Source organism: Rhipicephalus microplus, chromosome 2, assembly GCF_043290135.1.
Source record: "Rhipicephalus microplus isolate Deutch F79 chromosome 2, USDA_Rmic, whole genome shotgun sequence".
NCBI classification, from domain to species: Eukaryota; Metazoa; Arthropoda; class Arachnida; order Ixodida; family Ixodidae; genus Rhipicephalus; species Rhipicephalus microplus.
Window position 1 is genome coordinate 137,153,880 of NC_134701.1, and position 26,915 is coordinate 137,180,794.

Below are 26,915 nucleotides of genomic sequence, written 5' to 3' on the forward strand. Positions count from 1 at the left end.
ATTGCTTACAACTAGGTCATGCCTTCCTTGGATGCGTTGTGTATATTCATGGTATCAATTTCGACTAATATATGGCATGTCATGTCGCACTCACCGGTTCTGTTCCCATACGTGTGATCCTTGAACGGCCTTCCTAGAGTAGTTTTTACGTTTCCGCCACCCAGCATCCAAGAAACACGAGAGTAAGTGGAAAGGACACTATTCCAAGAGCACCAGCCATCTTCAAAGTCGCAGAGACTGTCATTTTGTGCTGGCGAAAAATCAAAATGAGCCATTATTCTCGTGACCATGCTGAGAAACGCGATTGTAGAATACGTGTACCTACTGGCGTATGTTAACCCTTAAACACCGGGGAAGAAGATCTAGGTGTATGGCGGTGGCATACGCTCAGGAAGTTCTTAACTGGTGTTCCCTAATATTTGGTATATATTGACCTCAAATCTTTCAGTTCCCTAGAACCATAAGCGGTTGCCGTGTCAAGTGAAGGGCAGAACTGCTTTCTGATTGCAGTAATATAGTTTGGGGTAAGGGCACGTACTTTCAGTAAATCATTTATATGCCTATAATCGGTGAATATTGTAACGTTTTGAGGTTTTCTATAGAGGAGAAAGGCATGGCACGTGGGCACTCAAAAATATTTCATTTTGTTTTGAATTATGACGAGTGCATGCATTAAGAAATAGCCAGTAAATAAATAACCGATAGCATAGGCTAGGGGAATGTGTTATTTATTCACTGTTTGGAGCCATGTTATGCCAGTGCATTCAACATAACAGGCGCGACATTCGCCACCTAATAAATCTGTCTGGCCACCTCTGATAGTTTAAAATAAAAAGTTGAAATGCTCTAATGGTGTGCCATTTATTAAAAGAGAGAGGCAATTATGAGCATAGTGTCTTTTAGAGTCAGACGTTCTCGAAAGAAAAACTCAAGCTGAATAATTCGCATAACTGCTTATGTAGCTGACAGCTTCAGTTAGGACATGTGCCATGCCATTATCGTTGACAAAAGCAGTTCTGATTGCGAAGGTATATAATTTTTTCATCACTCAAATAATCAAGGCACATCGTGAAAAAGTGTTATCTTGTTTGCTGTGTGCATAGACAATTAGGCAACTAGGAGAATATTCGAATGCTCTAATAATTTACTTTTTCTAAATAAACTGACTTACCACGCTTTCCTTGGCAGTCCCGCAGCTTTATCGCATCTATGGCACAATAAGCTTTGATGGAACTGGGTCCTCTCATAGCGCATTGAATTATCACCTGCAGAAAATGCATTCATTTTCAAATTATAAAGTAGTAGACTTTGCATATAGACCTATGTACTAGTTCCTACTTCATATGCGGTGAATGCTTGTAGAGGTCATACGGTGTCTGTTGTTCTCGTGCAATTATACAGTTTTATGGTAAATGCTGTACTATTAGGTGTACACTTCCGCGTATGCTATATTGCAACAATTCTAAAGATTGAACCAAACATTCTACTAACAGTATTAAGCTAATATTTTGGTTAAGTATTCGATGACAGTTTACAATACTTCTAGGTATATTGAGGAAAGTAAGTGAAAGAAAGAACATAGAAAAACTAAGTGAATAAATTACTGATTGCTCCTAATGGTCTACTCACGGGAATTCACTCGCAATTTTGCGAAATATGTATTGCTAATAGACATGTAGTTTTGCAGTACATATCTCAGAGTAAACCATTTGCGAGGTTTTCGTTCATGATCTGATAAAGAATTCGTTGATGCGTTGGCACTACCAAGTAGCTTGAGACGCGTGATAGTGCAACTTGTGTGCACTTGTACGCGCTTTTTACTGTTAAAACTTAGTTATTCACTTTAAGTGGGCTATAAGTGCGATTTTGCCGATATTGTTTTTTAATTAATCCTTTTTGACACAACCTACACCAAGGAGCAGGTTTGAATGCTTGCGAATAATGACATTAGAGGTCTGCACAAGCAAGTGCGTCATTGTGCATGCACTGAGTTTAGGTCGTTAAGTTTATGGACTCTTTCACTTTTTTAACTTTTTTTTAAGTTTATGGACTCTTTCAATGTGTACAAGGAAGAGGAAGACGAAGTGATTCTCTTGTGGAACACATCTTGCGGTCTGTGCTGTTTTTTCTGCGTTCCACAGCGCAACAGCGGGGTCTCCAGCCCCCTACATCGTGGTCATGGATGTACAATCCCCGGAGATCCCACCCAGTACCAGTTCATCCACGGGCATTGCTTCAAGAAAGCGTGGTAATCCATCTAGCGAGAGCGAGGACACCGAGCTGTACTCTGCATCAGACTACGAGTCCTCGGAAGACGACTTCGAACCTGTGCTCTACCGCAAGGCCAAACGAAGAATCATGAACACATCATCGGCATCAAGTACAGCCACTGTGAGGACAGCGCCTCAGCGATGGCCTCACTTCATTGTGTTTGTGCCGCAGACTACTACTGCCAATATACGCTTCCTCAACAGGCAAGCACTGTCCTTGTACCTTGAAAACATTGTGCCTAACGAGATTAAGGACATCAGAATAAACACGACGAAGAATATTTTGGCAATCGACGTGAGGAACCCAAGTGCACTGAACACGCTACAGCATGAGAAACATCAAAGTCCGATCCATCATACCAGCGAATGGTGACACCGTAACAGGAGTTATCTATGACATAGACACTGAAATCGCCAATGAAGATCTTTCTGTACTGATAAAACCAGTGAGTGAAAACAACGTCATTGTGCATGCTGGTCGCCTAGCCAACTCTCGTTGTGTGCGACTAACATTCAAGGGTGACTGTCTTCCCTCTTACGTGAAGATGGGCCATTTCCGTCACCAGGTTCGCCCATTTATTCCGAAACCTATGCAGTGATTCAAGTGCCAGAAGATTGGCCACGTGCAGGGCGTTTGCAGAAATTCCGCAGTGTGCCCTCGATGCGCTGAACACCACTCAGAAGACGACTGTAATGCAACTACGTTGAAATGCCCCAACTGCCAAGGAGCTCACAGTGCTTCCTCCAAGGACTGTCCTCAGATTAAGAAAGAGATTTATATTCCGAGGCAAATAATGCGAGACAACTCGACTCACAGAGAAGCTGCGCAAAAAGTAAGGCGAAGGCGCTGCCATCGTCGAAGGTCCTCACGAAGGACAGTGCAAAATCTGACGAGAAAGTCAGAAACTCAAATTAAATCGACGGGCGCGGCTCCTAGCTCGGCAAACATCTGCGCTGAAAGAGAAGATGCTGGAAGATCTCTCTCTCCAAAGGAATGGCCACCCCTTCAGCCTAGACGATCTGTTGAGCCTCAACAGAAGCCGCCTACACGACCTGTCGAGCCTCAACAGAAGCCGCCTCAAGAACAAGCACAAAATGCTGCAATGGCTGGGAATCCAGATCATCGAGTGATGGTGATGCTAAGATTATTAGTGGACACCATTCGCATGTTGTTAAGCGACATGAATACACCGTCAGCCAAAAGTGCCCTTCAAGTACTGGACGCGCTTAGACCAGTGCTAGCAGCCCTAGAGTAGACCATGGCTAACCCACCACTGTCTTTCCGGTATGAGGTTCGTAAAGCAGCAATACTGCAGTGGAATGCCAGGGGACTGAGATCGCGCATTGGTGACTTTCGTCGATTTGTGTACGTCAATATGTTTCCCGTAATCATCTTTTGTGAGCCGAACTTATCGAGTGCAATACGACTCTCGGATTACGAACCTTTAATGTCGTCTACTGTTACTGAAAGCAGCAAGGTTCTGGTGTACATTCGCCGAGACCTCACTTACATTTCTCAACCTGTACCACCTCATGACGAAAACCAATACGTATGCTTAAGAGTGAAAAAGAGGAGGCTCAACATCACTGTGGTTGGCGCATACCTATCACCATCAAGCCGTTTCGATCAAAAAAGATTACGAGACATCATAGCGTTAACGCCTGCCCCGTGTGTTATCATTGGGGATTTTAACGCTCATCATACATTATGGGGAAGTCAGAATACCAACATGAAGGGCAGAAGCTTGGTGTCTTTTGACTCCGATGACCAACTTTAGTTACTGAATGATGAAAGCCCTACATTTTTACGTGGCTCCACATACAGTAGCTGTCTCGACTTGGCTTTTGTTTTGCAAAGCCTAGTGAAACATGCTGAATGGTTCACGGATATAGAAACGCACGGGAGTGATCATATTCCAACATACGTCAAGATCAGAGGATTGTCGCCTCCTAAAGTGCGCGAGATCGTTAAAAGAGTGGACTGGAAAAAATTTCAGTCCCGTATGGAACACCAATGCCAAGAACACATATCCGATTTTCAAGAGGCCATCAAGAGCACTGTAAAAGAGACTGTGTGTACGATCCCATGCCCTGTAAGAATCATGGACATCGACTTAGAGCTGGAGAGGCTTCGAGCCTTGCGACGACGAGCTGAAAGAAGGTACCGGCGCACAAAGGACATAGAAGATTTACGGACTGCTAGACGTATGCAGAAGAAGATCAAACGTCGGTTGGACAAGCTAGAATTCCAACGCTGGATTACTTTCTGCGAGTCACTCGACCCTCGTAAGCCTTTATCGCAGATATGGAGGATGGTTAGAGGTTTGCGGTCATCGCCCATTCAGGAGTCACCATTCAAGGCCTTAGCCCTTCACCAAAATCAACCAGATGTGGACGTTGCTGAAGAGTTCTGTGCCAGATTATCAGGGCAAACTACAGCCATCAGCAGCTCATCACTTTCGATCAGTTGTCCGCCACTGTACTCACTATCTCCCCCATCACAGTTACAGCATCCCACGTCGGACAAGTCGGAGAACGTGCTCAGGGAGCTAAGGGTAACAAAAGGAACACAACAATAAGATAACAAAGTGTGCACGTGCTGGTTCATGATTATGCTCATTTTCTACCTAGGAGACCGAGTAAAGCTCTACACCAAAATCTCGGTTATAATCCAACACGTGAACGAAATCTTCCTTGGTGTCACCTTAGTCCCTCTGCGTGTTGTTAACATGTCTGACCCCTCCAAAAAAGGACTGCCCATGCTGCAACGTCAGCTTTTATACTCCTCTGCAATAGCCCAGAAAGGAAGTGTTTCTTTTTTTATTAAAAAAGGTTATATAGCTCACTTTGCGCCTTCCATCCCGAAGTTTTCCCGAGAATAATACACAACCCCGTTATTTCTGTGGATTTTTTTCGTTCAACTACTAACCGTGAAGTCTTTGTCTTCCTTGAATGACACTTCCTTCGTTGTCCACAACCCCTTCGACAGCTCGCTCGAAGGCCACGTCCATGAAACTTCTTGTGAACCTTTCGGAAGACGGTAAAATAAAAATACAAAAAAATGATGGGGGTTATTAAAAAATGTGTAAAAGAAATAAAGAACAACACACAGGGATTGCAATTTAAGTGTTTGACAAATGAGTGTCACTGTGGCAATTCAATAGGTGCACTCAAATTCTTCGTAGCCCTGAAAATCTGTATAGGCTTTATTCATAAAGCAGAGTTACGCCGCGACCAATCATGTGTTATGGAGAAGCCGACGATCAGGATAATATTTGTATGACTGGATATCCACTAGTAATCAACAGCCAAGGTAATCGTCCCGTTTCCATCCACCAAATATATCATTCAGTGATACGGTAAGCATGTTGCGTGCTCAAAGGCGAAGTGTGGCTTCGCCGCCTAGCGGTAGTTTTAGTCACAAGTACGCACAGCTATGCTGCACAAAGGTAGTATTCATGGTAACCGTCCAATCACATGCTCTCGCGGCATATCAAAAGCTACTTCGCAATATGAAAATGGTTTCCATAAGGCGAACTAGCTTTCAATATGCCGCTGTCCTCTAAATCGTGCTGGTGTGTGTGTGTGTGTTCCTGCGTGTGTGCGATAGTATTTAGCTTCGCTTTTTTACTCATTTATTAAATACTTGTTTGTTACCTTGAAAAACATGTATATATTTTATTCATAAATGGTTTCTTACCTGAAAACCAACCTTTATTTTGCACGTTTGATACTTTTTTTCTATATTGAAACAGTTAACTATGTGTATGGTTTTCCATTGGCCCTCCCTGTTCATTTCACGTAGAGAAAGCCTTGTCACCTACCCTGGAGAAATACATGAAGTAGATATGCAGTCTGGTCCCAGTAGTTTCCAGGTAAGAGGTAACGAAAGTCGAGGCACAGTTTGGCGCGGCGACCGCTCAGCCTTGGGCTGGTCAGCATGGCCGTTGTCTCGTTACCTTTTAGCTCTAAATAGAGAAGGCCCCCTGTAAATGAAAATTTGTCCTTCCATAAGGCGTAAGAATATTTGCCGTCTCTTCACGGGTAGGCTTCCACATGTTTTATAGTTTTGCGGAAATAAAAGTCGCTTACAATGTTCGGTGCCTTCGAGATAAATTCTTCCGTAGGTCTCACAGTGCATGGCGTCTTTTATATATGTGGCATTGAAACTATCGCCATGCTATCGTGCTATTAGAATACCCTCCCCCAATTGAATCGCTTTCTTTTACATATTTTCTATATATTTACCGAGAATTTGCAAAAAACTATAAAAATACACGCCCAATACATGCGCACCAGGTTTTCAGCTAAAGGAAAACTTGAAAAAATAGAGAGAAAAAATGTGCCATCTATAGCTGTTAAAATTTTAGTAACTACTGTGCAGCATTTTTTTTTATATAGATGGGGAGTGAAACGAGTCTTAATACTGCTGATTTTAGTGAGAACGAACGTTTCATCAAAAATATTTGTTCCGAAAGTGGATGAAACAAAATTTTTTTCAACAGAAATTTGTTGTGCGTTGCCGTAGTTTGTTTGGTGTCGCCGGAAAAAAACATCAAGTTGATCAATAAGGCTGATGGGGCAGATTGCTGGTTCGGGATCGACGTATACTACGTGGTAGAAAGTATGGACGGCTTTGTTTGTTGAATTTCTATAGCTTTGCTTTCTTTCTTCTTTATTTGTCGCATATATATGCCCTGCGTGATGAATAAACCTTCAGTTGTTGGAAAGAAAAATGGTAGGTGTAACCATAAGAGATAAGAAGAGCGCAGAGTGGATTAGTCAACAAACGGGGTGTAAGGATATCATAGTTGAAATCAAGAAGAAGAAATGGAGATGGGCCGGGCATGTAGCGCGTAGACAGGATAACCGCTGGTCATTAAGGTTAACTAACTGTATTCCCACAGAAGGCAAGCGGGTTAGGGGGAGACAGAAGGTTAGGGGGACAGATGAGATTAAGAAGTTTGTGGGTATAAATTGGCAGCAGCAAGCACAGGAGCGTGTTAACTGGCGGAACATGGGAGAGGCTTTTGTTCAGCAGTGGACGTAGTTAGGATGATGATGACGATGGCGACGACGATGATGATGATGATTGTATTCACGTCTGCTTGCTCTTTTACTGTTCGTATTTTCTACCACGCACTACATCAGTCAAGTTGAACTGGCACGCAATCTCTTCATTCTCTCTATCACCATCCCGATCTTCGCCTTCTGCTTCGCGCCCGAAAACCAAGAAATAACTTACTCTGTGCAGGATAGAAAAACTTTTATGAGCGAGACGTTGAGCACGTAGAAAGCTAGAGAAAGAAACAAAGAATGATAGGGATATAGAAAAGAAAATTATACAGAAATTTTTTTTTTTTCGCTAGGTGAAATTTGAAGCCGCATACACACCAGGAGAAGGTGAGCGCTCGGCAAAGGATAGCCTATCCTTGTAAAGGAGAGCATAGCAAGGCATCGAGAACGAAAAGAGCGAGAGAGAGGAACCTAAAAGAGAATTTTATTGATAGGACGTCTAGTGTGAATAATTAACGCCCTTTGAGTAACATGAACACAGATTGGTGAAGTCGACATACTTATGCGAACGCCAAGTTTAATCGTAATAGCAATATCGTTACCTCAATTTCGTAAAAATACGCTCTCAAAAGGCGAAACCGCAGCATATCCACTAAATGAAGGATGATGAATGGATTGAAGCGTCCGTCAATCTATCCGTGCTTCCGTTCATTCGTACGTGCATTTGTTCATGCATCCGTCCGTGCGTTCATAAGTCCGTGCGTCCGTACATGCGTCGTGCGTCCATCCAAGCGTACGTCTGTGCGTGCATGCTGTGCATCCGTTAGTTCATCCGTCCATTCGTGTGTCTGTCTGTCCGTCTGTCCATCTGATTGTCTGTCTGCTCGTTCGTTCGTCTATCCATCTAGTGAACACTTCAAGTACAGCCATCTCGCTTCTTTTAAAGACGATGTCGTTCTTGGGGACCTTCAACTCCAGAATTTTTATCTGTCTGTGTATCTCTCTGTCTGTACATTTATCTCCTTGGCCGCGATAACGATCCCCCTGAAGGCACCAAATGATACCTCGAACGGCCAAACCCATCTGCAGCACCTATTATTATTGTTCAAGTTTCGGCGTTCATACTTGTGCGATTGTCAATTAAAAAGCAAATTATTGCGCATATCTGAGGCACCATAACAACACGTCTTTGTTTTGTATGTGTGCCTTTATCCTAGAGAAGGAGCACATATGTAATTCTAAGGACCGTAGCGTTTATCACGCTGCGCTGGCAGTGCAACGCGATGCTCAAAAAGGCAAGTGTTTCAAATGGTTTGCTAAGACGACACGGTGGTGGCACTTGCCCGACGCTTTGCGTTCTACTTATCCCTTCTGAGACAGGCGCGCACCTTCAGCCGCGGGCGTTCACGCTTTTATTAGTTTTCGAAGATAACTGCCAGATGGCGCTCGTGTCTAACGTACCTCGATGCGCTCGTTCGCCTTCACTGCATGGATTGAGACTCACCAATGCAGAGCTTCTAGAATACCATTCACCGATTTTGTCGCGCTGAACATCAAATAAACATTTTGTTCACTCTCGCCACACGAAGGACTATCGTCTTTCGACGACATTTGCAGTAAAACATGCAGATACGGGGCCAACTTTTTTATTATATATTCATCACATACAAGTGCCGCAAGCCCCGCCACGGTGGTCTAATGGCTAAAGTACTCAGCTGCTGACCCACAGGTCGCGGGATCGAATCCCGGTTGTGGCGGCTGCATTTTCGATGGAGGCGGAAATGTTGTAGGCCCGTGTGCTCAGATTTGGGTGCACGTTAAAGAACCCCAGGTGGTCGTTATTTTTGGAGCCCTCCACTACGGTGTCTCTCACAATAATATGGTGGTTTTGGGACGTTAAACCCCACATATCAATCAATCAACAAGTGCTGCCATCCAGCGGACAATCTAAGAACTAAACGAGAGTATGTACCACATTTGTGCTGCGAGCGCTTTGTTAACACCGAGAGCGTGATAACGACGCCGTGCTACGATTTTCGTAACATGTGGAGATGCGGATATGTTCGCGGGGCCGGTATGTGCCACTGGTATGCGGGTATGCGCCACAGGTTACGCACAACGACAACGGGGGACGCACAAGCCACGCCATAAGGAGCATCGCCCCTGAAAAATTACGTGTTCTTCAAACTGGTAAATCTTGGGAGATCCCATTGTTTTCTTTCAGACTAAGTCTCTCTGAAAACGACGTGATGTGCCTGCAACAGGTATGACTAGAAGGTAAATCTTGATTGATAAAAATTTTCACCAGTGCTTCTGTTTTTGTTAAAATATCCAACGCTTTCGTTATCCTAAACGTTCACAAGGTAGACAGAAAACACAGACCTAGCTTGTGTTAGTGCAGTTAAACGTTTCAAAAATACCCATCCGCTCTCTTAAACTCTCTGTAAACATTGCAGGGATTGGCGGTCCGTTTAAAAAGGGGCGCATTCCTCGACACTCTGAAGAGAGCATATCGTTACGCAAAAAGAGTAAGCGTGTGCCTTTGAAGTGTTTTGTACGTGTTATTCTACATCTCAAGACTAATGTAAAAGGCATATTGCTCGTAGTTTTTCTTCTTAAAGTGAAAGCTTACATTCTTTGGTCACATTACAGCACTACGACTAAATACGTGTTTGAACATGTGAAGTCGTGCAACACAGTCATATAAACGAAATATTGCATCGAATGTCTTTGCGAAAGCAGTAGCAAGAACGAGAATGATGTGGCTATATGCAAAATATAAGAAGACTACTCTGGCAAGAAGCGATCTCTGTATCAAACTTAGAAAAGCACTGTTAGACTACAGCTATTTCGATCTTTCTTTAGCTCTCGTATTTGCGTGATCTCCTCAGCGAGCCGCTAACGATACATATTGACTCGTCTGTACTCGCCTCACAACGCCATGCTTACTTTACTACAATGCTGTCACACTGACAACTTACCAAAAGGCGTGTTTGTGGTGTAATCGGGAAGAAAAAATTGCGTCACACTTCGGTCTTGAAGCTGCCATTTGCCGTATCGGTCGCTTCCAAGGTCGTAACCGCAGCTGTCACCCCAGTCGAAGTCGCAGGAGCCGTCCATTGGCTCTAAAAAGGGATTTGTAAAAATGCAGCAGGCATTATTGATAAATCTTTGTAATATCTCAGAAATTGTAAAAATATCGACGCTAAAGCAATATTTGGTGTTCTTTTTCATAACTCGTGCAAACTTTTAGCTTTGAGAACACGCATCAAAGAAAAAGTATCTCTTTCGTTTATGTCGAAAATTGAGGTTCTCAATAAAGTGCCCCTAAAGCACCTTTGACATATTTTTCTAAAATCATTTGAAGTAAACACGCGCATCGTGCACGAAATGTCCTTAAGATCCGTGGCAGCACTGAAAGCTGCAGATGCAACACCTAGTACAAGAAAGAATCACTTTCGCTGTGACATGAGTGATATCAGAAAGATGAACCCATGGTGCGAAGCGCAAGTAATGCTGTGATTGGTCAAACAAGAACCTATGACTTCCGGTTAGACTGAAGGGAGCTGGTCGTGCTTCACACATATATATATATATATATATCATGGAGGCTTTCTGGCACGGTGGGTCACTTGTGGATGTGGATCCATCATGCCGGCGATCCTCTGAAGACATGCGCGCAATACATTTATTTTTCTAGCTAATATTTCGGCGCAAGCGTATACATTAACCACCCACTGAGGTTGATGCGCGGAAAAAAAGGAATATCACAGAAATTGTTGCTTTGTTGCTGAAGGTAAAAAAAATTACCAGAAGAAAAAATGTGGCAAAACGTTTTTGGTGCCATTGATCAACCTCTAACAGCCATGAATCAATGGTGGCTGAGCGGGTTTGTATGTAAGTAAGATTAGTTATTCCGAACAGTCCAGAAAGGATGCAGAAGATACCACAGCGTCTAGTTCAGCGCTTTCTTCTGCGTCCCGTCACGGCGCTGTTTCAAGTAAATATATATGCACGAATCAATATAGGTCCAAGAAAACATTCAGTAAAAAATGCTCTGGAAAGTTTTGTATTTGGCTATTCTCGGGAGCATAAGCTGCTTAATGTGACCAGGTACACAGAGCCAAATAATGTTTTCTCAAAACAAAACCGACTTGGATCTGACTTGCTTTTTCTCCTCACCTCCTTAGTTTTCTCTTTCTTTCTTGTGTTTGTTCGTTTCACGAAGAAGCAGAAAAGTGTTGTGCCCCTCTAAGTGGCAGATGCCTGCCTGTTTCTTTCCCTAACCTGAGTGTCGTCACGTTTTCTCCATCTGTTTCTGTTTTCTGATTGTGTATTCCAATCAAACAACATTGATGGTATTTCAGTAGAGATGTTTCTTAGTGCAACTTGTTTGAACTAGAATACGTAACAGCTGCAAGCTCTGTGTACCATTTCCTCCGTGAGAATGCCAGCATTGGTTTCTTGTGGTGACTTAAGGCACTTGTAGAGGCAGGGGAGAGTTCAAAAAATTAAGTGTCGCATAGTGTAGTGGAGCAATTTTTTAGAACCATTGCAGAAATATTTCCACTCCACTTCTACAAGGCTGTTCATCTGCGTAGTGTAACAGCAGAGCAAAATATGTCTAGTTTTGCAATACCTGCCTTGTCCACTAAAACTGCACCACGTTCCTTGTAACTACGCCCAAGAACTCTACCTCCAAGTCCCCGCGTTTTCCACGTTACATGATTGAACACACTTTTCCAAACCCTGAATTACACTTTGCCGGCAATATTACATGCACGCCTTTCTGTTCAGCAAGCACAACACTAGTAGCATTGATAAGAAATGTCTAGAGAGGGCTTCAGATAAAGAATATTGGCGGTTGCCACCTAAAGTGGGAAGCTTGTCTCAAAGAACTACAAACGCTGAATAAAATGTCCCTGAAGTATAAAATAAAGCTATCTTGATTGCGTTGGTAATGAATTCTTTACTGCTTCACAGCTTACAGGTCTTTTCTATACACCAAAAATTCCGTCATTATTCTTTAATAAACAGACTGAAAGCATTACCTATTTCCTTTTGCATAATGCTCTATAACCAATGAAGCCCACACGACGCAGTGAAATATAGTGCGATACATACAATCAGGGCTCTTCAAACAGGCCACGACTCGGCCACCCAACATCTTCTAGTTTTCAGCGAAAGCTAGATGTAGAGGATCCATTACGCCCATATAGATATAAATAGAAGGCCACGAAAGAGTATCTAAGGAAAAAAAAACAGGCCGTAGAAGTCGCCGGCTGTAAATCCTACCCACTGCCGGTGACCGTCATTTTGCCATAGAATCTGTACGTTACTTGCAGCAAGCAACGATGCCATGGTCTTCTACCCGAGTTGGAAACGCTATAAAGCATTGTGGCGGGGGGGGGGGGGGAGTGATTTTAAATGAAAAGAAAAGTGAGCCCCGTAACTGTCTCTCAGGGGCAGGACACCTCAACAGTAGCTCAAGAGGGGAGTAAAGGAGGGAAAAAAGGCAGGATTAAAAGGTAAAGAGAGAGAGAGAGGAAGGAGAGAGCGAGGCGCAGGGACAGCGAACGATGGAAGTAAGGAGAAGACAGGAAAGATGGAGACGGCCGCAGAAGTCCGAGAACGAGACACCACCGAAAGCTCTTGTCGGTGACAGGAGAGGGCGTAGGGTGAGCCCAGTAGGCCAGAGCTATGCGCTGTCGTCGTCGTCGTTGATCGGCGTCAGGAGATGGCGTAGGGCCAGCTCAGTCGCCCGGAGCTGCTCTGTCGTCAGAGATCACGAGGGCGCAACTGGTCGGCACGGAATCCAGCGAGCGAGTTCTTATTGTGGCGTTTGGCGAGCCACCCTTTTGCCACAGCCACCGGATCGGAAGAAAGGCTGCCACCTCATTTCGTGGAGACAAGGAACAGCACGAAGACGCCCTGCTGTTTCCATGTACTGGGTGCTGCGTGGCTGAAATTACTCGATGGACCGTTGTCTTTGTGGTCCACGCAGAGATGCGACACGTGGGATCATCATGCCCCGGTAAAAGCCAAAATGCCTAGCTTTCGCCGATTACCGACGTCGGACCACCACGCTGTGCGTCTCTGACTTATGAGCGACCGATGCTCACATTAGTACCAGATGTGCAGTCAGTACCCCTTGGAGGCACCTAGACCGCGACCGCCGTTGAAAAAAACATAAGCGGTGAGCCCGAGTGGCAAGATGGCAAACTTCTTTGACCCCGCTCGCTGGAAGCGATATTCGCCGGAGGAGGCAGCATTGCCGGCACCATACACGTGTTTGGTTTGTGTATGTGCGTTTAATGGGGTGGTGCCGGCATAATGACCCTCGTGTGTGCTGTAGAACCTGGATAGTGCAGTATGTACCTATTCAAGATCTAGAGATCTCAGGAAATGAGGGTTTTTAAAAACATCTCTCGTGGGCTGCTGAGTCCTTGTTTACCGTGCTTGTTCCATGAAGAGCCTTTCAATGTAGAGCATTTTGATGTATAGCTACGGGATAGAGAGCTCTTGCCATGTAAATATTGTAAATAAACTCGCTACAAGTTCAACCTCCTCCTGCCTCAACACCTCCATCCCGGATCTCCAGTTCCTGCAAACCTCAGTCGCAACAGCATTCAACGCAGTGCTATATATCCACATATATCCTGATTCCGTGCGAAGCTGATGAAAGAAGAATGTCGTTTTACGTCACGGCTCTCGAGTATGTCAGTGTAGCCCGACCCTCAGGCCACTCGCGTGCTTGTGTCTAAAATTATTCAATAAAAATGAAGTATTCGACCAGATAAGCTAAACTTCGCCAGCTTAATTGTATATTCGAAGGGAATAACTCAGGTACACAGATAATATTAAAACATTGGGTGCCATGGCCCGTTTAAAAGTGGTGAATAAATTTAAAGAACACTAGCTATCAAGTAAAAAAAGAGCGTGCTCTGCAGTGCAGCTTCTGGAGTGTTTGAAATCAGAATAAATATGCAAGCATGCTGACATTTTTGAAATTTTATGCATATTTTTTTAGTTCTATCATTTGTGTTACTTTTCAAACAAACGCCAGCCATTCCAACATAAGTGACCACTTACCAGTACACGCTTTGGCGTCCACGGTTAGGTCATCGACGGCGAAAACTCCCCTCTCAGCGAATCTTTCCATGTCGTACTGTATAGTAATCTGTCAGAGTTGAAATTGAAAAAGTTGTATTTGCACAATTAGGAAATCATTACCCGCTACCCAGAATCACACATCTTGCCTCAAGCAATAACATCAGGTAGCTATCAAACTTTCAACCAAATTTCTTACTTCTATGAAAAGCAAAACAACAACAGGAATGCCGGTGTGATCACCACTTATACTGGAACAGTTATTAAAAAAGAGGAATATGAGCAACCCGCCAGACAATGGTGAAAAGCTTGAAAATGCATACAACCTGGCACTTTTTATCTATCGTTCAGCCTTCAATTCATGGTTACGGTAGTTTCTTTGCGTTCTACATCACTGGCTGGTGTGACATCAACCATTCTTGATTCGTCATGTGCCTTTTTATCGATGGAAACAAACAGCACCCACAGTTCTTGTTCACACATTATAATGCTATCCCAGTACGAACGAATGATCGGGGGAAGGGGGGGTTGGTGTAGCAGTCGAAGTTTCATACTGCTGAGACCGTGCATGATGGCCGAATTCCTAGTGTGGAGGATAGATACAGTTATCACAAAAATAATTGATATGATTGAGCTTCCTGGAAGCACTATTTGATTTAGAGAGCTGCCGTAGTGAACGACTCTGGAAATTTATACCTACTGGGATTCTACAACGTGCAGCTGGGTACACAGGCCTCAAGCATTTTCACCTTTATCCAAAAAGCGCCCACAGCAGCCAGGAAGAACCGACTTAGGAGAGGGCATTGCACAATACGATAGAAAGAAAGAAATTAAAAAAGGGAGAGCATAAAAAGATATATATATATATATATATATATATAGATACATAGATAGATAGACAGCCATCCAGACAGACAGACAGACAGACAGACAGACAGACAGATAGATAGATAGATAGATAGATAGATAGATAGATAGATAGATAGATAGATAGATAGATAGATAGATAGATAGATAGATAGATATAAGAACGTCGCACATGAACATGTCAAGCTTCCCTTGTCCCGATTTTCCCGTTAGGCGAGTGCTCTTGAGTTTTTCCTTTTTATTTTAGTCGTAACGAGCAAGGACTTGCCTATTTTCGAGTTACGTCTACGGTACATTTTATCGAACGCTTTGTAAAGTTCAGAAAAACAACCACTCCACTCCACTCACCTGGTAGTCGCCGGTTCGCTTCTCGGAGTACCGCACTCGCTGCCAACGCCCATACTTGTCAGGACGCGAGTGGTGAAAGTATGAGCCTACGCTCGCTTTGAGATCCTCCAACGTGAACATGGCTGTCGAAACTTGCGTGCCAGACTGGTGGTACCACCCAGTGAAGCAGAACGGCCCCTTTGCTCTTCGGGTCAATGTGGCTGTCTCGGACCAGACGTTTGGTGTTGTTTTTATTGCATATGCGCTCCAGCCGTCCACTACATGAGTCATTACAAAAAAAAAAAAAAACCATGGTTGATACCATGGTCAAAGCAGTGGGTAAAACACGAAAGTAAAATGTGTCCTTAGTGAAGTAGCCTATTGTTTACTGTCCTTGATATAAAAGAGATTTTGCGATGTCTTGGTATTTGACAGTTCGATCACTTCTCAACATAAATGCATCGAGATTGCCACATAGTCATACATCTCCATCCCAACGACTCTCATCAGTCATTATAAATTCTATGACCAATCATTCACGACCATCTTTATTGATTAGTCATAGATTCTTGTGGTGGCTGTAGTAGTAAAGTGTGAGAGCGGAACCCGTGAAAACAGTGTGACAGCCAGAAGAGCATGGCTGATGTCGTGCTAAACTCAGTATAAGGTCACCAAATCGCGGAATGTTCAAGTTAGCACTACTTTCTGAAGAAAGGGAAACGCACGTCACGTCTTCCCCTTAGATACATGAGATTGTTTGCGGGGCGAATGTACGTGCGAAATGCAGATTTAAAGCCAGACTAAGTCAGACGACATGACGAAGCACGACGAAGCCGGCGAGTGTCGCATAACTGTTTGGAATGAATGGAGGCTATCAGCTACGCTGATGCCTGGGTTAAAGTCACCCCTTTGGGGTGTGTTAAGGCCTTGACAAAATTTCACTTCTCCTATGAAACGCGCTGAGTGGCACGCATGCTTACAAATGCTTAAAAACGATGCGTTGAAAGCACTAATGACGAATATGACAGAATCATGATTCATTACTGCGCTTTACTAAAAACGATGCCAGAGGAGAGTCGTAGATATAAAGGGCGTATTTTAAATGCGAATGAATTTCTTATAGGGCTATGCCAGGCATCTGGCGTTGTCCGCGGCGGTGTCCGCGCGCCATTAGGTGTTATCTCTCTGCTCTCACTCTCTCTTCCATAGCAACAGCTCTGGGCACGCGCGCTTACCCTCACCTCTAGCAACCGGAGCATGTGGTGCAAAAGTGCGTAGTAGAGGGAAGGTGAAGTGATTCGTTGCTCCTTTTCTTACCGTTCGCCCTCACTCCTCTCTGCGCCCCACTTTCCTAATGTCCGGAACCTTACACTTTCCTGTCCACCCGCACCTCACCCTCGACCGTTCGCTGGCTGAGCACCTCTAAAGAACAACCGCAAATCCATGCTCGAGGCATCACTCTAAAACGACAACGCTGAGCAGAGAATGCGAATTCCCCACTTTCCCGTTCCCTCGCTTGTCACTCTCGACCGTTCGCTGGCTGGGTGCCTTTCAAGGCGATGGCAGAAATAGGTGAAGGTGAATAAATGTTTGACGGCAACGGTACATTTTCCCGGCGCAAGAAATGCCTTCGCATTTCCTCATCATTACCTTTGGGGAGATGAGGCATTTTTTACAGCATACAAAGCATATAACCGTGGCGCCGTGTTGGACTTGTGACACCACCGCACGGTCATAAGCACGAAAAAATTGAGCATGTTTTTTTTTATTGTTGGCACGAAGTGTTCTTAAGAGATGTCCTGCAAAAACAATAAATAAAGATTTATCGCTGGATGCAGTGGATGGCATCTAGTCATGCATTGATAATGAGGATAAATTTCCGTATGACCTTGCCATGCTGATGGCTCTGCTCAGTATTTCGAGGGGTGCATGCATATACGTCATGCTGATATAGATGCTCAACGAGCTATAGAATACTTCCGAGAGGCCTTAACTTCGTTTATACAAATGCAAAAAAAAGCAAAACGGTATTCCCGGTTTGAAATCTCACATGGAATTAGTATTGGATAAGAATTGTAAAAAAACTGTACCTTTGAACATTGTTGGAGCACCGCAACAACGAAAAAAATAGCCATGGCGCAGTATAGCGTACCTGGCATCTGTTGTAGATTTATGGGTCACGAGTTCGAATCCCATAGATAGATTTTTTTTGCCTCTGATCATGCGAATGTTTTCGACGTCACTTCCGTGACAGAAACACGTTGCGGAAATCTTGGTGGACCCATTCCTGAAACACTGTCGTGTTAAAGGAGAGAGAGTGAGAGAAAAGAACTATGTGATATTGATGAGTTGTTGCGACAGCGATGGCCATCTATCTGTGGCGAACAATGGCGTCGATTACCTATTAGGAGTTTTCGCATAAGAAAATAACCACGTCAACCCACATGAACATTCGCAAGACAAACTGGCATACTACTAGTAGCACATTAAAGAACCAGTAAATACGCTCCGACTCTTTTTTTCCTGCCCGCCAACAAGATCACCAACTCGCACAGTAGGAAACGGTGATCACACTTTCCGAATATTATAGGGCCGCGCTTCATGCAGAATCTCCATTTCGAAAAACGATCCCACGCCTGCTTCCATCGCCTGACCAATCCTCATCTTACGCGCACTGTGATAAAAGCTTCCTCATGGGCAATCCTGCGTATCACTGATATGGTCGATTGGTCATTTGCCCTACGAAACAGCGTCTTGGTTAAGCAGTTTTGCAGTTTTGGCCCCGCCGTCCACAGTTTGAGTTTTCTGCACTGCCATTAGCCACTTTTTGAAGAGCGAGCGATTACAAAAAAAAATGGCCCATATCTAACGTAGGGCTGTGATCAAACATGAATCAGATGCGAAGCATGGCGTCGACGCGATGGCAACGCTTTCAAGCTCCGTGTTCATGAGCCCACACAGCCTAAAACTTAGTTTCCTCAATAAGGTGAGCCGACTAGAGGCCGCTGGGTTCCCTCAATCGGTCATTACGGCCGTTGCTGAATCACTTCTGCAGAAGTTTAAACGTGGGACATAGGAAGCGATGACTGCTACCCAGCCCTTAAGGATTAGGCCACAAGTTGTGCCATATATCCATAAGGTTTCGCACAACCTCAAGAAAGTCACAGCCAGGCACGGCGTACCGATGGTGTTTTCCGCACCAGAAAAAATCGGAAGACTGTGCCAACGTGTGTGCGATAGGAAGAAGCGCGGCTGCCAAAAGAAACATGAGAGGGCCTTTGTTAAGTGTTCCATGGGGGTTGTGTACTCCATACCTTTATCCTGCGGAAAATTGAACATTGGCCAAACCGAACGGTGTATTAATGACCATTTAGGGGAACACGCCCAAAAATTAACAAAAAGAGATGCCAAGTATGCGCACCTGGTTGCGCATGTCATCTCGTGTGGTTGTGACGCACGATTTTCTGAGACGAAGATTCCAGGCAGAAGTGCAAGTAAAACAGCACGTGAAATGTTAGAGGCCGCCCCGCCACGGTGGTCTAGGAGCTAAGGTACTCGGTTGCTGACCCGCACGTCGCGGGTTCGAATCCCGGCTGCGGCGGCTGCATTTTTGATGGAGGCGGAAATGTTGTACGCCCGTGTGCTCAGATTTGGGTGCACGTTGAAGAACCCCAGGTGGTCAAAATTTCTGGAGCCCTCCACTACGGCGTCTCTCATAATCATATGGTGGTTTTGGGACGTTAAACCCTACATATCAATCAATAAATCGAAGTGTTAGAGGCCTTTTTAATTGAAAAAAATAAAGATCACCGTGTAAGCGCCCCTTCAATTTTGTTGTTACCAAGCGAACTTCAGTTTATCGCTCTGAGGCTATGACATTGATTAACAGTACGTTTGATAATGTATGCTGTTGGCCTTCTATGGTGTGTGTGCACACAAGGTGTCCTGTATATATTCAAGCCTTCGAGCTAAAAATAATTCAGTTGGAAGTGGGCGCTGGTTGTGTTTGATGCATGGGTGTGTGCGAGTGTGAGTGATCGTGTCAAGTTTTCGCGCTCGAATGAACTTTTCGAAGTGTTCATGAGCATTTACGGCAATGAAGACGTATGGGCAGCAGCAGGGAAATGTCATAAACTATGTGCCCCTATGTGCTCGGCGTGCGTCATTATCTTCACTTGTTTCGTCTGCCTTTTAGCTTGGCTGCTGTTAGGTACGAACGCCATGAATACTATGTTAGGTGTGAATTGAATTTCTTATTGAAGCCTTAACCTAACGTTTCTAGTGTTGTGCTGTTCGGCACAGAGATCTTTTTGGTGCTCTTCAATTTGAATACTGTTTTCTGGATTGCTTCACATGAAAGGAAACTGTTTTGAATGCTTCTCAGCCCGTTTGCGAGAAACTTCTTTCTTGGCTCAAGAAATTGAGTCGCCGCTCGCGTTGTTACGTTTTCTTTGTGCCGCTACATGTATTGGAATTTCCTGCATGAGTGAGATTTTGAGAGAAGTGCAGCTATGCTCAGTATCGTTATTTGTGCCGTTCGCAAATTTTTTGAAGCACTAACGAGCACAATAATAGAGAAGTGGTCAATCTAGAAAAATGTTTGCTAGCTAAAGCTAGGATGTAATCTCTGAGTAAACAGTCCTACCTTGTTGACGGCTTGCATGACACCTAAAATTGCCTTTTTTTTTGCTGTGGCAACTGCTTGTGACTATGTTTCGTGGAAAATTGATGTAAAGTGTGTAGGAGAAAATCAATGCGAAGGTGGTCAAGAAAATGCGACCGACATTTTTTGTTTCTTTTTTCGGTTCGCGCCTGAGTCAAATGCTGTGGCAACTAGTGCTGTGCCGCGTTATGCACTATATGTGTAGTTGTGTGCGTTTATTGTAGTTTTACTCTGCTGCGGTTCTTCTTATAATGTTGCCTATGTGTTTATTTCTTGTGTAATTTATATACATGATATGGCAGCTGTATTTTCGCGTCTTGCAGTGCAATGAACCTATCATTTTGCCCGCGTTTATCAAACATTTACAAAGTGGGCCTGTGCTTGCCGAAAATATGACTCGAAAATAAACGTTCTCGCTCCTCCAATGATTCTCATGTTTTTAATAAAATGTGTGCAGAGACGCACATTGGCAGTCATGTGTTTGCCGCTATAGCGGTGCAGCTTACACGAAGCTCATTTATGCATGCAAACGACGCGTTAAGAAAAATACAGTGTGGGCTCAGAGACGAGCACGCACGTAGAAGTGGTCTCGGAGGCTGTACTAGTCAGTACAAAATGGCCTTAGAGACAGTCTTTTCTGCGACTTGCCATCTATGAGGCTGCAAAGTTTACCCACACTCGTCTGGCGCACTGCGAACCGAAATTAGCCACATGAGCCTATGGAAGTGTCCTCTCTTAGCCTTTTATATACTATATGAGTATCGTTTCGGTGGACAAACAGAGAAGTCTGCCGACAGACAAGCAGACCAAAGTTTTTTGCGTCGAAGGTCCCCAAGAAAGACTATCGTCTTTAAAAAAGCAGCATGCCAGAACGAAAGCCTCCTAGATAGTATGTTGTCTCGCCATATTAGCTCAAGGGAAAGGGTGCTTTTTGAACCCGCATTCAAACTGTGTTTTCTCCCCACGCCGCTATAAAATGGGCTCATGGCGGGGATGTACTGCTCGATCGTTGGTAGCGCGCCGATGGGCGAAAACACGACGATGGGTGAAGCCTTTTTCCTCCTTATGGCAGAGAAGGGTGAGGAAGTGGCACGAAAATTTAATGTTCACTGAAACGAATGTGCTAACCTCTGTAACTTTGTTTTATAGCACACAATCACTAAATTTTTGCAGCTGCATTTTCACATAGCAAGAGTGCGCATATTTTTTTTTTTTTCATAACCATTTCTGCACATTGAGGTTTTTCACTGGCATGGCGGTAGATATAGCGCGAGAACAGAACGACGAGAAAAGGACAACAAGGACAATCGTACAAGTAGCACTCGTCTCCTTGTTGCTCTTTTGTGGTCGTTCTGTTCTCGCGCTATATATATCGTCATGTCATATCAACTAGCCCAAACCGCAATGCTTCTACACTGGCCCTCTAAAAGATCTTTCCGGACACTGATGGCAAGTGGCAATGCAGTTGAATAGATGTTCAATTTGAATCGGAAAGCTGTGGGACAAAACTCCGGGCGCGGCTGCCTAATTTACATTTCGCAGGAGGCGGAATACTAGAGGGCCATGTATTTAGATTAAGGCGTCCTGAAAACACGCTTGGTGGTCAGAATTACCTGAGCCATCGAATACTGCGTCTCCCTTGGTCATATCCTGGCTTTGCGCTTTTTAAGAACTAGACCTATGTAGACGCCTATGACATTTGTGTAGACTAAGTCAAATACTGGCTAGAGTATGCGTTTGCAGGGAGGAAATCTGGTCGAGCGTTGGCTGCTTCTAGTCACTTTGCTATACGGTTTCGTAGCCGTGTTCCAGAGGAACCAGCCCTATTTGAATTGGCCTTCAGAATAGCCATGACAACGATTTGCCGTGATTTTAACTCAAATGTTTCTTGGGTAGGTACGGCCTGTTGTAACGCGTGATAGCCCGCCTGAAGGCGGCCGCGACAAGGTTGCGGAATAAAAACTTTATGTATATTAATGCGTTCAGTGTTCTGCTTCACCAATTTGCCTGCACTCATTACTACTGAATGGACAGTAGGGCATTCGTTTAAATTTCTGATAGTAACACACAAATTACACAAATCACTGGAATAGAATTCGTGATCTTGCCAATTGCACCACCAGCGCCTCCTCTATTTTAGAGAAGGCGTTGGCACCACAGTGCCACTGCTAGCAAGTGCGTTTTTTTTTTAGCGAGCGTATATATCCAACAAGTAGTTTCAAGCCATCGGCGGAACGTTGCACTCCTCTTTTCGTGCCATATGCATGCGTTTGCGCGTGTATTAGGTCATTGAATACTTTGCAAAGCTTCATGAACTTGAGACAACCGCGATATGTGCCTTAGGCTATGACATCGGTTCCTGGTGCGCCGTGACATAAGAACGATTAACATTTGTATATGCGTCCTTTTAGTACATCCCTGTAAACCGTTGGGTTTTATGTCACCCAAAGTTGGCGTATACCAGCAAGACGAGGAAATCTTCAACTTTCGAAAATATCGTATGTTTCTACAAGCAGCGTGCGATGTGACGAGAGCAGCCCACTCTGCAGCCCATCTTTTCATTTTCTAAGATTCCAGTCAGCTTACGCTCATAATAATAATAATAATAATAATAATAATAATAATAATAATAATAATAATAATAATAATAATAATAATAATAATAATAATAATAATATTGTTACGCCACGTATGTGCCGGACGAAGAAGGAAAAAGAAGCAAGGGGTGTGGAAGAAGAAGATCATCATCATCTGCCTGCGCCGATACGGCTCGTCCCTCGAACCGTGTATCAATAAACCCCCAGACGCCTACTGAGGTCGTAACAGAGTGGTGGAAGGTGCTGGGTATAGGAACCAACGACGGGACCGCTACCCCTCGGATTTCGCCGGAGTCGTCGCCTCGCCGGCCTGCCTCCTTCTTTGGCCATCATGCCTGACGAAACAGAAGCTCGGGAACGAGTCCCCAGCAGTTCTTGGCCGTATCACAGAGAGCCACGAACCTTCTCCGGGAGGGCCAATGACGACGTGGACTCATGGCTCAAACATTTCAAGCGAGTAAGCAACTGCAACAAATGGGATGCTGCCTCCCAACTGTCACGCGTTGTTTTCTACCTCACTGATGTTGCCCTCGTTTGGTATGAGAACCATGAAGATATTCTGACAACATGGGAACGCTTTGTTGAAGAAATCAAGAAGTGTTTCGGCAACTCAGCTGCAAAAAAGAAGCTTGCCGAGCAGAGTCTTGCACAGAGGGCCCAGCTATCCGGTGAGACCTGCACCGTGTATACTGAAGAGATTTTGAGGCTGTGTAGGGAAGTCGATTCCAGCATGTCGGAAGAGGACAAGGTGGGGCATTTGCTGAAGGGAATTGCAGAAGATGTTTACAACTTCCTTATTAGCAGGGAAAGCCTGACTTCAGTGTCTGACGTTGTACGGCACTGCCGCACGTTTGAAACCCTGAAGCAGCGCAGAATAGCGCCTAAGTTTGGTCGTCTGGCAAATGTCACCTCAGTAGCCAGCATAGAAGCGGCCTCAACTGGTGACCTTTCGGCAACCATCCGCCAAATTGTTCGGGAAGAGTTACTCAGACATGGCGAAATGACACGTGAACGGGCAGCTGCCACGTCTCCATCCTATTTCCCGCAGGACACCACTGCCCCACAGCTTACAGTTTATGAACATCCATCCGTCAACGCAACGGAGGTTGCAGGGCCTCGGCGTATTCAGCAGTCAAGTCCGGTTTTTTACGAGCGATCACAGTACCCTCAACGTTTCCGTTCCGTACGCCCATACCACCCACCGACAACTGATTTCATTGAATCTCGGGCTTACGCGAACGCTCGCAGACGTGAACACTTCGAAGAACGGCGACGACCTCGTCCTGCGCCTGTGTGCTACAACTGTGGTCTGACTGGTCACATATCGAGGTATTGCGATCGTTCGCGCATACCACGCTATGATCAGTGGACAAGCTTGACCGATAAACCTGCTGTCCCACCTTTTCAAGGACACTGGCCCACCGACTCAAGACCCGGCAGCAGCTTCTGGCACGGACACCGGCGCAACAACTCCCCTGCCTCTGATCGAAGTGTGACGCCACCTCCTGCGCCTCGATCCCACCGGTCTCCATCGCCACGGCGCCGCCCATCGTCACCACATCAGGAAAACTAAACAGTGCGGCCGATGGGGGTGAGGTCGCTGGTGACTTGCTGCAAAACGAAATACCCCCGTCTGTGTTGATGTTCAAGAACAAGGTAGAAGTTTTTGTTGATGGTGTGTGTACGATGGCTTTGGTGGATACTGGTGCTACAGTTTCGATTATGAGTGCTGCTTTTAAACACCGTTTAGGACAAAAGGTGATGTTTTTGTGGGAGAAGGCAACAACATTCTGTGGCGTTGGTGGTAACTCGCTGTGTCCCATTGGTGTCTGTACCGCAGAAGTGTGCTTGGGTGATCAAGTGTTTGTCACAGAGTTTACGATTCTTCCAAGGAGCACACACGACATAATCCTGGGGATTGACTTCCTTCGAATGTGTGGCGCCACTGTTGATTGTAGAAATGGAGAGGTGTACATATGTGATGCTGCCCCTGGAGAACTATTAGAGAATTCAGACAGGGAGCACGGTGCGCTCCGGGTCAGTGAAGATAGCATTGTGCCGGCATTCTCTGCAGTCTGTGTTCCTGTATACTCTTCACGCATTGAAAACAGTGACAGTGCGTTCGACGCATTAGTGGAGCCCTTTCATCTCAGTTGCATTAAGAAGAACACATTGGTGCCGCATTGCATAGTGTCACTCGTTCAAGGACGCACAGGACTATGGGCGGTAAACTGTTCAGCTGAGTCGGTGGTTCTACCAGGAGGACTGAAGCTTGCCAAGTTCAAAACATACTCACCGATGGCAGTGGCTGCCCTCAGTGATGCTCCAGGTGGGGCCTCAGCCAATACTTCTACGGCCGATTCAAAACTTTTACCTATGATCGACAAGTCACTTACTACTGACAAACGCCGCATGCTTCTGGACGTTTTGTCGAAATACGTGGCGATTTTCGATTTTTCCCATGACCATGCGCCCTCGATTCCCGCGTCTCGGATTCTCCACAGGATAAACACGGGAACAGCACAGCCCATCCGCCAGAAACCCTACCGAGTGTCGCCGTCTGAGCGCAAGATAATTGATGAACAAGTGCGTGATATGCTGCAGAAGGGTGTCATTCGAGAATCATCGAGTCCTTGGGCGGCTCCCGTGATTCTAGTCAAAAAGAAGGATGGTACCTGGAGATTCTGTGTGGACTATCGCCGTCTAAACTCCGTCACAAAGAGAGATGTCTACCCTCTCCCACGCATTGATGACGCTCTAGACTGCCTCCATTCAGCATCCTACTTTTCGTCCATAGACTTACGCTCAGGCTATTGGCAAATACCTGTGCATTCAATGGACAAAGAAAAGACGGCTTTCGTTACTCCGGATGGACTATATGAATTTAACGTGATGCCTTTTGGTCTATGTAACGCGCCCGCTACATTTGAAAGATTCATGGACACCATTCTGCGCGGCCTGAAGTGGAACATCTGTATGTGTTATCTTGACGACGTTGTTATCTTCGGGCGTACATTCAGTGAACATAACGAAAGGGTAGAGCTGGTTTTGAAATGTATTCGAAATGCTGGCTTGGTTCTTAATGCAAAGAAGTGTCATTTCGGAGCTCGACAAACACTGGTGCTGGGACATCTCGTCAACAAGGATGGCATCAGGCCCGACCCGAATAAGACGGCGGCTGTTAGAGCTTTTAAACCACCTGGCTCAGTGAAGGAGCTTCGGAGCTTCTTGGGCCTCTGCTCTTACTTTCGCCGATTTATTCCCGCCTTTGCAGAAGTTGCCTTTCCACTGACCTGTCTTCTCCGCCAAGGTGCTAGTTTTGAATGGACTCCTGATTGTGAAACTTCTTTCAACCAACTGAAGTTCTTGCTCACGTCGCAGCCTATCCTGCGGCACTTCGATCCTTCTGCGGCGACTGAAGTTCACACCGACGCAAGCGGCATTGGCATAGGTGCAGTCCTGATACAGCGATGTAATCAAGTGGAACACGTAATCGCATATGCCAGTCGTACTTTAAGTAAGCCGGAACGCAATTACACTGTGACCGAACAAGAATGCCTTGCACTCGTCTTCGCTGTGCAGCGATTCCGCTCATACCTATACGGTCGTCCTTTCCAAGTAGTTACGGATCATCATTCTTTGTGCTGGCTTATCAACCTTCGGGATCCGTCAGGCCGTCTAGCACGCTGGGCCCTCCGGCTGCAAGAGTACAACTTCACGGTATCGTACAAGAGCGGCAGGAAACACGCGGACGCAGACTGCCTTTCAAGGATGCCAGTTGATGCTACAGTTTGCGACGCTGACGATTTCGATCATCTGATTGCGTCCGTAGCACCAGCGTTCCCGGATAAGGCCACCTTTGAAACTGAGCAGCGGAAGGACGTGAGTTTGAATCCGTTATTCGTGATCGCACAAGCATCCACTCCGGAAAGCCGCTTTTGCGTCCGTGATGGTCTACTGTACAAGAAATCCATCTCCGGCACCGGTTCCCGCTTCCTGCTGGTGGTTCCAGAGGCACTACGGTCATCTGTTTTGTACGCCATGCATGATGACGCCACTTCAGGT

At 45.2% G+C, this 26,915-nt stretch overlaps 1 protein-coding gene across 3 annotated transcripts in view; it reads right to left on the reverse strand.

Moving 5' to 3' along the window:
- Positions 1-26,915, reverse strand: part of LOC119169741 (MAM and LDL-receptor class A domain-containing protein 1) — a 317,209-nt gene that overhangs the window by 280,157 nt on the left and 10,137 nt on the right. For all 3 annotated transcript variants that reach the window (XM_075886843.1, XM_075886841.1, XM_075886842.1), the window contains exons 3-9: positions 15,612-15,868; positions 14,379-14,466; positions 10,268-10,411; positions 6,095-6,256; positions 5,200-5,297; positions 1,172-1,265; positions 95-250 (exon numbers count right to left, since the gene is read on the reverse strand). In XM_075886843.1, the coding sequence (XP_075742958.1) occupies positions 95-250; positions 1,172-1,265; positions 5,200-5,297; positions 6,095-6,256; positions 10,268-10,411; positions 14,379-14,466; positions 15,612-15,868 (999 nt within the window). The remainder of the gene's footprint in view (positions 1-94; positions 251-1,171; positions 1,266-5,199; positions 5,298-6,094; positions 6,257-10,267; positions 10,412-14,378; positions 14,467-15,611; positions 15,869-26,915) is intronic.